Here is a 12,773-nt window from a genome sequence, read left to right as displayed (position 1 = left end):
GGATGGCAGCCTCCCCCCCCCCCACATTTCTCCCTCCTGCTTAGCTATTGGCCATTCAGGTTTTTATTAGACCAACCAGGTGTTTTAGACAGGCAAAGTAACACAGCTTCACCGAGTTAAACAGATGCAGCATAAAAGAATACAACATATCTGTGCACCTTTAAACAAATATTCCAAGGCATAAACAGATGTAACACATCTTAAACTAATACTCCACAACAGTAGGGGGCCCTGGAGATATAACACATGCTGGGGATGCTAATGTAGCCAACGTGAGGCCAAGCAGAGCTGCCCAACTATGAAAGAGCTTCACCTAGCACGGGAGATGCACAGAAGGAAGTTTAACCACCGCTAAGGGGAACAAGCAGTAAAGATTTGCTTCATTAAAAACATCCCCGATTCTGCCCTAGTTGGAAACCCCACCCCAAGAACCTTACCTGAGTTGAGGACTAAAAAACTCCAGGCTCCTTCCAGCTTACCTTTCTTAGAAGTTGAGACACATGGCCCAACACCTGTTTCTAAACACAGCTACTTGATGTATTACTTTTGGCAGCCCTTGCATATTTTTTGTAATTGCCGATAAAGTTATTGAGATTGAAATAAACCATCTGTCTGAGCTTGTGTCGAGGATGCAGGTGACAAGGTTGCAGGTAATGATAGAGTCAAGCTGTTTTCACAGCAAAGGACTGTTTCCCGCTTCTCCATCTGCCAAAACTGACTCCGTTTCCAGATTTGGCATTTCAGAAACAATATGTTCTTTCTGGAGGAGAGAATGAGAAACCCAATATTCCAAACACCGATGGGTTATTAGTTATTAGATGCTTTGGAAACAGAGCCTGTCAAGTTTTCCTGCCACCTAGCTAGAACTGGACCAGTAAAGAGAAAACAAATTCTATTAGGTGTGTGTGCGTGTGTGTGTGTGTGTGTGTGTGTGTGTGTGTGTGCTGTGTACCCAGTGTATCTGTCTTTTCTCCAGTCTTTAAAAGATAGTTCTAAAAGGTTATAAACACTGGGCTGGTGAGTAGGCTCAGTGGGTAAAGATGCTTGCTTCAGAGCCTGAATATCGAGTTTGATCCTAGAATCCACATAGTGGAGAAAGAAAGTCAACTCTGGCGGGTTGTCCTCTGACCTCCACAAGTAGGCTGTGCCTAAGCATGTACACACACACACACACACACACACACACACACGCACGCACACACTACTTGTTTTAAAGCCAACACATGCACCATAAGGTTGTGCATACAAACGGTTTGCTCGCTTACCTGTGGGTGGTGGCTCTGCCGTATTGGTTACTGTCAGTGTACCCGTAACCAATGTGCCAGGGTGCTCGGAGGCAGAGGACACCTCCTGAAGCTCACAGCTGGGAGAAGAAACTAACAGAACCTGTCAGGCTCTAGCAGCGGACACCATGTTCCCTTCTGGGCCTGAGCCAAGCAGGACCATACAGGGAAGCTCAGCAAAGACGAGCAGGGCTGGGGAGATTCCCAGTACCACCCAGTGGCAACACTCAAATGTGAGAAGCCCAGATGGTTTATGGAAAATGATTGTAAGTTACAGACGGTTAAATGGAGTAATGTCCCCTAGCCATGGCATGGTATCCAAGTGTGTCTGTCCTTTTGATGAAACAGCTCATATGAGTGATGAGATCACTCTATGCTATGTAGGACCTTGTTAATGTCTCTTTTTTAGTATCTCCTTGGCCACCTGTGGTATTCTCAATACAAAATGCCCCCCATCTATTCATAGAGTGGACCTCTTATGAGGTGTGGCCTTGTTGGACTAGATGTTTACAGCAAAAGGTGGCTGGCACTGTCGGGACTGGCCATGCATGGACCTGTGCATGGACATTTCATCTTTGCAGTGAGTGATGCAGGGAGTCAGAGCCTGTCAACTTCCGTGGACCAAGTGACAGTTTTTATGATGATGTTGTCCAGTCTCAGCCACAGATGGAAAAAAATTAGATATTTCTTATCATTTACCCCAAGATTCAGGGCTCATCAAAGAAGAATCTGAAAAAAATGCAAGAGCCAAACCAAAGGATGGGATTCTGTCTAGCTGGTTCTTCTGCATTGAAACATTGTCTCCAAGGGAGAAAGGAAGCTTAAACGCTCCAGAAAACGCAGACAAAACTCAGAAAGGTCAGGAAATAAACACAACTTACAAAGCTCAGAAAGCTGCTGGAGACTCTAGGATTCACAAGGTCCCTCTCCAGGGTCACTGTCTGAGTTACGTTTCTGCTGCTGTGAAAAAAAAAGAAAAGAAAAAAAAAAAACAACACCACCAAGGCAACTGTCTGGAAGAGGGTGTTCAATTTTATCATTACAGACAGAGGGTTAGCATATATGACGGTGAACAAGGAACAACTGAGAAAGCACGCATCTTGATCTGCAACAGAGATAGAGACAGACAGACAGACAGACAGACAGACAGACGGAGACCGACACAGAGACAAAGAGAGGGAGAAACGGAGACAGAGAAAGAGTACCCAGGAACAAGCATACAAGAATGGCAGGAGACTTTTGAAACCTTAAAGCGCTGCCCCCCACCCAGTGACACACCTCCTCCAAGAAGGCCACACCTCTTAATTCTTCTGAATAGGTCCACCAGCCTGGACCAAGCATTCAAATATTTGAGCCTATTGGAGCCATTCTCATTCAGACCTTATCCAGCTGTCTCTGAGGTATGGAGAGAAGTAGAGTGAAGCAGAATAATGAGCTTGACGGTATGCCCTTGGCATTCCAGGAACTTTGTACAGAACGAGTTTCCTCGAACTCACAGACAAGAACTGAATGGAGACGTTTTAAGCAATGGTGGGCCAAGCGTATGATGCCGGTCTCACTGCTTACATTACCTAGTGACATCAGGTTCATTCTAGTATGTGTAATTACACTTTATGATGTTTCCAAAATAACAGACACCTAACAATGCTATTTCTCAAATAGGATAGATAGATAGATTGATAGATTGATAGATAGATGATAGATAGATAGATGATAAATGATAGACGATTGATAGATGATAGATAGATAGATAGATAGATAGATGATAAATGATAGACGATTGATAGATGATAGATAGATAGATAGATAGATAGATAGAGTAAATATCCCCATTATATGTGATGACTGTGTTTTGTTTTGAGTGGAGGACAGAACAAGCCAATTCCAATCTCTGATTTAGAACTTCTTGAAGCCTATTGGTGCCACCCCAGCTGATTTCTGTCTATACTACCAGTCAACGGAGATTTGTTAGGCAACACACATGGACTTGAAGCTGCCATCTGCTCCTTCTTCCTGATTTGATGGCCACTCAAATAGCTTTCTTATTCCCAACTACAACATTCTTTTTGTTGAAATTATTATCATCATTTATTTTTTGTGACAAGGTCTCATTATATAGCTAAGGTTGGCCCCTGACCTTCCAATGCTGTGCCTCACTGAGTCGGCTGAGTGCTGATGTTACAGTCATATACCACCATACCCAGCTATGGAAAACACTCTACACCTGTCTCTAGTTTTAAGTGCAGCCGGTTAAAGTTTAGTCAAATTATTAACTCATCAGATGCCCGAGTTTTTAAATTCCACTATGCTTTTACAGTGTTTGTAAATGAAGCTATATTGGTTGCTGGGATTAAAAACACCATGACAAAAGCAAGTCATGTGAGAAGGGTTTACTTTATCTCACAGTTTACAGGTCTAAAACAGTCCATCATGGCACGGAGGTCAAGGCGTCGGGAGTCTGAAGCAACCAGCCACATTAACTCCATAAGCAAGAAGCAGTTTTCCCACATCAGTTAGCTCAATCAAGACAATCACTCACAGGCAGTCTCAGAGGTCAACTTTCATCTAGACAATCCCTGGAGGAAGCCATCCGATGAGGAGTGGATAGGGCACTGGCCTATGCAGATAGCAGAAAATCATTAGGAATCATCTTATTTATTTTTAATACTATTCATGTTAATTTTACCCTAGGTCTCCTGACTCTCTAATCTCTGGTTCTTGGTTACTCAAGCAGTGCCAGGCATGGGTTCTTTTTCATGGAATGGGCCTTAAGTCAGTCAGATATTGGTTAGCTACTCCCACAAATCCCATTGCCCTAGCATATTTTCAGGCAAGACAGATTATAGGCCAAAGGTTTTGTGCATGGGTTGGTATCCATTTTTCTCTTTTGGTAGCCTGAAGAGTACCTTTCCATACCAAAAAGAAAAGAATGTAGGGCTGAAAGTTCCCTGCCAGTACCAGCTCAACTCCTTCTTGTTCAATGAGCTGTGTGTGTGCTGTCCTCAGCAATGGGGCCACTCTGTCCGTTTGTGGAGAGAAACCCTTTGTCTTGGATCAGCCTGAGTTCCTTGGGGATTTCCACGGGGCCCCCATGGCCAACAACGCAAATGAAAGCAACCTAGTTCTGTTACAGGAAGCCTTGCCTAGAAGAGATGGTCCACATTGGCACTTCTTAATGATGACTTGATGAAATTGGTACTTTCCTTATATGTTTTGTGAAATATTTAACATCTGTACTGAAAAAAGGCCAGAGAGTTTCTTAAATGGGTGTGTGTGTGTGTGTGTGTGTGTGTGTATGATTTTAAAATATAGTCATTTTATCTGAATTTCCGGCTAGCTCTCCTCCCCTAAGATATATGTAGAGGAGTCTTCTGTGATTCTATCCCTTACATTGGTAGGGAAAGCTGATAATATGGGTGGGAGGAAGGAAGCCCTCACCTTGTAGATACTGTGATGACCCCAGATGAAGGGATAGCATCTTGTCCCCCTTCCCTGACGCAAAGCCTGCCATCATCCTGCCACCCACCAGAAAGCCTGTAGGGAAAGTGGCCCATAGCAACTCCTGGGCCTCAGACAGGAAGGATGATCAACATTCAGGAATTCCTGACAATCTTAAAGAGACAGACAAAGCTAAACTAAGGGATTCTAAAGGAATCACATATAAATCAGAAAAAATGAAAGGGAAACTTCAATTAAATACTTCATAGCTTTGGAGGCACTTGAGACTGGCATACAGCCCTAAGCAGGAATGTAGCACGATGCATTGTCACAGAACATAAAGACACTCTCAGATGTTAAAGATGGATTGTTAAAACCAGAAGTAAAGCCAGTGACCCAGCACTTGACCTCTGCCATCTCTGGAAGGGCATGGTTCACAGATGGGGTTAACCGACCGTGGGCAGTGGTGGCACACACCTTTAATCACAACCCTAGGGAGTCAGAGGCAGACAGATCTCTGTGAGTTTAAGGCCAGACTGAGTTAGCTCTAGGACAGCCAAAGCTACACACACACACACACACACACACACACACACACACACACCAACAAACAAACCCTGTCTCAAAGACAAAAATGAAAACAAAAATAAAGCTAGACAGCGGTGGGTAGCACATGTTAGGAATTTTTCCTAACGCGAGCTCTCTACTGACACAAAATCCCAATCAAGCCAAATCAAAACAAGCCAAATTAAGAAATATCCAAGTTTAATGGGATTCCTAGGCTCTTGGGTGGCCCCAAGGGGGAACCTGGAGGCTGCAAACATCCACCAGGAAGAAGCAAAAGGGACCAAGTGATCCTCTTTTGGGAGTTCACTTAAATACACTGTGGGAGTGGTCCTGACCCCCGCCCCCAGGGAGGGATCAGAACTTGGCATGCTGGGATTTGGAGTCCAGACCAATACAACTCTGTGGGGGAGGCTGGGATAGATGCGAGGGGCTGGGGGTCTACGCTCCCAATTTAACAGCATATGCCTTTAAGCCCAGCATTAGGAGGCAGAGGCAGGTGGAGGCAAACGTGTTCTACAACGTGAGTTTCAGGACAGCCAAGGTGGTTACTCTGAGAAACTCTGTCTTGAAAAACAAAACAACCAAAAAAAACAAAAAAACAAAAAACAAAACAAAACAAAAAAACAGAATTAAGTAAAGCTAAATGAGCTAGTCATAATGGCACCTGACCACAGTTCTAGAATTTGGGAGGTAGAGGTAGGAGGTTTAGGATTTGGGATGACATAGTGACTTTGAGACCATCATGAGCTACATGAGGCTGAAAATAATCACTAAATATAAAAGATTTTTAATCTTCAGAGTATACAATATAAAAGGGAAAGATTTTTTAATGGAAAAGAAAATTGAGGCTGGAAGAATGGCCTAGCTTTCAAACCAATCTGTGTTCTACCACAGGATCAGTGGGAATATCCAACCTACAGAGGAAAAGATTTTTCTAGAGTTGACCTCTGTGGACCTTTGGGTTTAAATGGCTTCGTGAGTGAGTGTCCCACATAGTAAAAAGTGACCCAGATGTACATCTTTCCCCAACATTTCCAGTAAAAAGAGAACTAACAAAACTTCAAGAGAAAAACGCTTGTCATCAATGAAGAAAAATAATGAATCTATTTTAAAGTCAGCATCAGTGATACCAATTGTTGAAGGGGAAAAGCTTCCCATTTCTGGCAGTAAATTCTTGCTATCTCAATTGTCAGACAAAGTACCCATTTGTGAGAAGGTAGAAGAAAAATACCTTTTTTTTTTCTTTTCAGAGACACAAAGGCTTAGAATGCTTTCTTAGCTTGAAGCTTTCCCTGTTTCCCTGGAACATTTTCTTAGCAAGTAATTTACAGTCATTTTCCAGAAAAGAGAGAGCAGGGCATTTAGGAACAAATAAATCGTGAGAAGCCGTGCTACTGACCCACTGGACAGAGCCCAAAGGGGAGTAGAGGCAAATCTCCAGGAAGGACAGCAAGTCCAGTCAAAAATACTAGACCCAAGAAGGACATGGCAGTATGAAAAAGAAAAAAAGAACTTGAGGGAAACACAAAAATCTGTACATGACAGTCATGGACCATATAGGAAGAAAACAAACTGTAATATGTGATTCTTTTAGCTTCAAAGTTTTGATAGGTTACCAAAAATTTATACTTAACTTGATGTTTATATTAGGAATGTACTCCTGGTATATCCAGCCCATGTAGATCATAATCTTCAGCCAGTCAGACAAATAGGATTCTAGCAGATAAAATACCCAAAATTGAACAATATTACATAGTAATAAAAATGTAAATAGTTTTATTGGGGATTAAATTATTAAAGTCTACTTATAAAAATATCACAGAGTAACAGGTGATAAATGGGGGCTTTAGTTAGGCAAAAATAAAAATATAGCTGATGGTCAAATAGACGCAAAACACTGAGAGAATGTGGATAAAGACAAGAGTTACTAAACTGTGCATCTCATATGGTAGAGGCAAAAGGGATGCTGTCCATGCTCAGTGGACTATCACATAGACATTATCAATCTTCTTATGGTTACAGAGCTTCTCAGATGACTTCAAAACACTTCTTCATCTGTCATTAAGAGGTCAGTAGTGTTTTCACTAGGATTTTACTTCTGTGAAGAGACACCATGACTTTGGCAACTCTTATAAAGGAAAACCATTTAATTGGGGCTGGCTTACAGTTCAGAGGGTCAGTCCATTATCATGGTGGGAAGCATGGCAGCGTGCAGGCAGATGTGGTGCTGAAAGAGGAGCTCAGAGTTCTACATCTGGATCTGCAGGCAACAGGAAGAGAGAGCCTCTGGGTCTGGATTGAGCTTTTGGAACATCAAAGCCCACCCCTTTGACACACTTGCCCCAATAAAGCCACACTTATTCCAACAAGGCCACACCTCCTAATAATGCTACTCCCTATGAGTCTATGGAGGTCGTTTTTATTCAAACCACCACAGTGAGGTAATAAAACAAGCTCAACCTTAAACAAGCCTTGTGGTGAGAACAATAGTATTTATACTATTGAGTATAAATAGTAAGTCAGGAACAAATATGTGAACTTGTCCTCCAGCATTGTGTGAGCATCATCAGCATAACACAAGCCAGAAACTGCTGGGAGTGGCTGTTTGATGTGGGTACCCAAAGATGCAGGTAAGTAACAGATAAGATAAAAACAAAAGGCTAAAGCATCCATTCGTTATTATACATTGGGAAAGAAGTAAATACTACAAAGATACATAGGGACGTGTAACTAAAAACCACACACACACATACACAGACACATACAGACATACATGCACACATGCAAACATGCACATATGTGCACACACCTTTGCCCATACTTTCTACTCACTCTTGTTTTCTGCTTCCTGGTAATTTCTGTTTGGATTGACCCTTGGCATGGTGCTGAAAATAGATACTCAAAGAGTTCTAATAGAGTTTTTTGTTGATGGTGAGCTAGGATGAGGGAAGTGAAAAGGCCTGCTGGGATACAAGAAACACTTGCTGAACCTGAGAAGAGGGCCAGGTTGTAGGGCACAGCTGTCCCCAGTAGCTGGGGCTTTGCAGAAGGATCAACCACAACCATGCAAAAGGAAGCTGGGGCAGAAGAGACCTCATTTCTCACCCTCCTTCATGGACTAGGGGCCATCCTTCCAGGGATAGATGGAGAGGGCAGGGAATCTGGAAGGGACAAGACAGTCTCCAGCACATCTTCCGGACCCATGCACACACAACTCTGTCATCTCTCAGCAGCTGTGACTGCTGTGAACTCCTAGTTTCTATTTCCAGCTGAGTGCCTGGAGTCTGCTTTATCGCGGTCAGTTTCCTGGGGCAATCAGCTGCAGTGGACGCAGTAGACTTCAAAACAATGCCATCAGGTCTATTCCACATGCAAATGCATGTACATGAAATAGTAACCATCGTAGCAATGTGACTGGTTTGTCTCGGGGCTTAAATAGTAACAGTGCCACCTCCAGAGAGCCTTCTGCCATCCAGATGTGGCGACATGGCTCTGTGATATGCATTGCTACTCTGCACCTGGACCTGATGCATTCTAGATGAGGGAGTCCAACAGTAGGGATGAGTGAGTGAGGATACCCAGGGAATGAATACATGGGAGGAGCCTAGGGCGGGGCTAGGGGGATTCCTTTCACCCAGCAATGACTTCTGACTGCAGACCTCTGCTCCTGGACACCATTCCTCCCACATCTCTGAGAAAAGCAAGAAAAATTAACACTGTTTTTAAGAACTGGCCCTCTCCCCTCCTTCTTCGTGTTTCCAAGATGAATCTTACAGCAGCTTTTATACTCATCTGAAATGTTCCTGCCAGGGAAACAAGGCAAAGGTTACCCACAAGGTCACTATTGTCTTATGGCTCCACGTTGAGTATGAGCTTACACCTGCCTCAAATGTAAGCAAATGTACTTAACATTTTTCGTAAGAACACATTTCAGATTTTTTTTTCTCCAAAGGTAGATCTCAGTAAAGATGGGTAGAAGGCCAACTTTCAGAAATGATGGATGTGTTTACGGCCTTGGTGGTAGTGATGGTGTCCAGGTACACACTTGTCCCTGGCACTACTGAGATGTAATCACATACACCTGCTCCCCTTTGCCTTTCACACCTTGAGAAGGTGTTGTCTTTTAAGTTAAGACTGAGGTTATAGACCTCGGGTCTGGTTAATTTTGCTGTGTGATTTTTTTTATAATAGAGTTAACTTTTGAAAAAATATCTCCACTTTTAACTCAGCAGATAAAAATATCTGAACAAAGGACAGTCCATAATATCCTTTTTAGAAAGAGTAAATAAATACTAAAGTGACAGTATAAAAAACTAATTAATCATCTCTTTCTTCATCAAGGAACCGGGAAGTACCACCTGCCTGTCAGTCTGGCGCTGTCCTAGGTGCTGGAGACACACAGACTAAAGCAGGCCAGAGCCCTGCCTGCTTGAAGCCAGCATCCCAAAGCAGGTGGTTTGCTCAAGAGCCCATTCCATTGATTTTCATAAAAATCCATTCAAATTACATTTCCTGGCCACCCAAATGTGAAATAATTACACAGAAACTGTATTATTACAACATTGCTTGGCATATTAGCTCACACTTCTTTTTGGCTATCTTTTATATCTTAAATTAACCCACTTCTATTAATCTCTGTATTGCCACACGGTGGTAGCCTACCAGTAAAGTTCCATCCAGCGTTCGGCGTATGCCTCCTGTGGAGGCTACATGGCTTCTCCATGACTCCACCTACTCTATATATCTTTTCCAGCCTGGCTGGCTATATTCTGTTAAGTTATTGGCCAAAAGCATTTTTTTTATTAACAAATGGTATTCATAGCATACAGAGGGGAATCCCACATCATTACAAAAGTGGTAATTCCAAAGTACCTACAGGGCAGAGCTTCCAAGTGCCCAGAGGATAGCTAGCTGTTTAGGTTTCCTGGGCTGTTTGACAAGACTCAACCTTTGTAAATATCAGCCTGTGTCCTAAGTCAGAAATAAAGGAATCATTCTTCTCTATGCTCTCCTGTCCCTGGAAACTCACGAGGAATTGATCCCAACACTCCCTTACAGACTACCATCTCTGGATTCTAAACTCCTTTATAGAGGATAGGGATCTGTTTGCATACAACCCTAGAACTCCTCTTCAGATTGTATATGACATGCTGTGATGAAGGCAGTATGCAAATCATATTGCTTAGGGAAGAGTGGCAAGGAGGAGTCTACATATGTTCCCTTCAGACTCCGCTGGGGCTTTCTGAGTATTTCCTGGGTTGGCTGGCTAAATGCATAGATGTGAAACCCTCACACGTTAAACCACCAGTACCTGTAAACTTTAGACCATGCTCTACTCCGCCAGATTTCCAATAGCTGATTCTTTTCTCCCCCGCCTTCTTGCTCTAGGCTGTAGTGTCCTATTAGGGAGCGGGGCAAACACATGGCTCCCAGAGAGACAGGACAAGAATGCAAACCCCAGCTAGCCACTCCAAAGGAAGATTTCTCCCAACGACTCAAGAGCACTAGAGAGCCGTCGACATCAAATGAAAAGATGCAGCCAGCAAACAGAAAATGAAAGCCACCCAAGGGCTGGAGGGTGCCCTTGCAGCCACTTCTGTCCCGGTGCCGAGTTTCTCATCAGGATGGCCTGTAACAGCACACCCATTGGGACATACGAACATCGGCTGCTGAATGGGAGCGACGTTTCGGACCCCGGGGCCACACCACTGTCCACACCACTCAGGATCTCGTTGGCAATAACGATGTTGCTAATGATCGTGGTAGGATTCCTCGGCAACACGGTGGTCTGCATCATCGTGTATCAGAGGCCGGCCATGCGTTCAGCCATCAACCTGCTGCTGGCCACCTTGGCCTTCTCTGACATCATGCTGTCCTTATGCTGCATGCCTTTCACCGCCATCACCCTCATCACTGTCCGCTGGCACTTCGGGGACCACTTTTGTAGGCTCTCAGCTACACTCTATTGGTTTTTTGTCCTAGAGGGCGTGGCCATCCTGCTCATCATTAGCGTAGACCGCTTTCTCATCATCGTACAGCGACAGGACAAGCTGAACCCACGCAGGGCCAAGGTGATCATCGCAGCCTCCTGGGTGCTGTCTTTCTGCATCTCTGCGCCCTCCTTCATCGGCTGGACGTTCATGGAGGTGCCGGCTCGGGCCCCACAGTGTGTTCTGGGCTACACCGAGTTCCCAGCCGAACGCGCCTACGTGGTGACGCTGGTGATAGCCGTTTTCTTCGCGCCCTTCGGGGTCATGTTGTGCTCCTATCTGTGCATCCTCAACACGGTGCGGAAGAATGCCGTCCGCGTGCACAACCAGTCAGACAGCCTGGACCTCAAACAGTTGTCCAAGGATGGCCGGAGAAAGATCCGGCGGCAGCAGCAGCAGGTCAGCCTGGACCTGAGCTTCAAAACCAAGGCCTTCACCACCATCCTCATCCTCTTCGTGGGCTTTTCGCTGTGCTGGCTGCCCCACTCAGTCTACAGCCTGCTGTCTGCGTTCAGTCGGCGGTTCTATTACAGCGCCTCCTTCTACACCACCAGCACGTGCGTCCTGTGGCTCAGTTACCTCAAGTCCGTCTTCAACCCCATCGTCTACTGCTGGAGGATCAAGAAATTCCGTGAGGCCTGCATAGAGTTACTTCCCCAGACTTTCCAAATCCTCCCTAAAGTGCCTGAGCGGATCCAGAGGAGAATCCAGCCGAGCACCGTCTACGTGTGCAACGAAAACCAATCCACCGTCTAGGGAGCCGGTCAGACCAGGCCGAGGGACCGCTCTGGTCCCGGCCGAACTCTGCTCTCTAGCTTTTAGTTGTCTGCGTTTTGTGGTGACTACACAAGCACAAAGGTACTCATTTGTTACCAGGTGATCTGTGGCTTTCAATTTTCTGATCTCCATAAGGCAAATTATTATTTTTCTCTCTCAGAAAAAAAAATATAGTTCTAATGGGAATCGGGGCTTGCAGGAGCTGGCCCAGAAAGTGAGAGGGGATGAGGGGAAGGGGGAAAGTGAAGTTGGCTGAAGGTGGGACAAGAGGAGGGTCTATAGACAGAGCACACCCATTGCATCCCAGCCCCCACTCCACATGCTCAGGAGAAGCCCCTGGTGGCAGTTTGTGGTGCCCTTGTTCACGCTGACACTTGTATCTACAGGGCCTGGGTGTGGCCCAGAGGTCTCCATAACGTTCAACTCTGTGTTTCTGATCATGACAAACTATCCTTTCTGGAAATCACATTGGGATGTTCTTAAGGTCACCAGTGTGACAGGGTAGGGGTGGGACGGGGGTGGGGAGGTGACAGAAATGTACTTTGTGACAGCAAAACTGAAATGAGAAGTCCACCTGGACACTTGGGCGTGTGTCCACTCCTCCCACATCTGGTGAGTGCGACAGTCTCCTTTATCCCTATCCATTCTTCGTCCACTTGGTTTCCATCCTTTCCAGTGTGCTAAGAACACACCTAGTGTTACTCGTCCGTTGGGCAAG

At 44.8% G+C, this 12,773-nt stretch overlaps 1 protein-coding gene across 2 annotated transcripts in view; it reads left to right on the top strand.

Annotated features, from left to right (window-relative positions):
- The window catches only part of Gpr45 (G protein-coupled receptor 45), a 57,444-nt gene extending 44,959 nt beyond the window's left edge, over nt 1–12,485 (top strand). The window contains exons 1-2 of one of the 2 annotated variants that reach the window (XM_041656275.1): nt 9,640–9,740; nt 10,677–12,485. In XM_041656275.1, coding sequence (XP_041512209.1) covers nt 10,814–12,034 — 1,221 coding nt within the window. In that variant the 5' untranslated portion in view covers nt 9,640–9,740; nt 10,677–10,813 and the 3' untranslated portion in view covers nt 12,035–12,485. Of the gene's footprint in view, nt 1–9,639; nt 9,741–10,676 lie in introns of those variants that run through there. The other variant, XM_041656274.1, reaches the window with a different exon arrangement.
- The last annotated feature ends 288 nt before the right edge of the window (nt 12,486–12,773 follow it).

The sequence above is a fragment of the Microtus oregoni genome, unplaced genomic scaffold, assembly GCF_018167655.1.
Source record: "Microtus oregoni isolate MIOR12 unplaced genomic scaffold, Mior012 000007F_ref0000211, whole genome shotgun sequence".
In the NCBI taxonomy this organism is placed as follows: domain Eukaryota; kingdom Metazoa; phylum Chordata; class Mammalia; order Rodentia; family Cricetidae; genus Microtus; species Microtus oregoni.
Note: the sequence above shows the minus strand (reverse complement) of the source record. Positions and strands in the feature narration are given on the sequence as shown.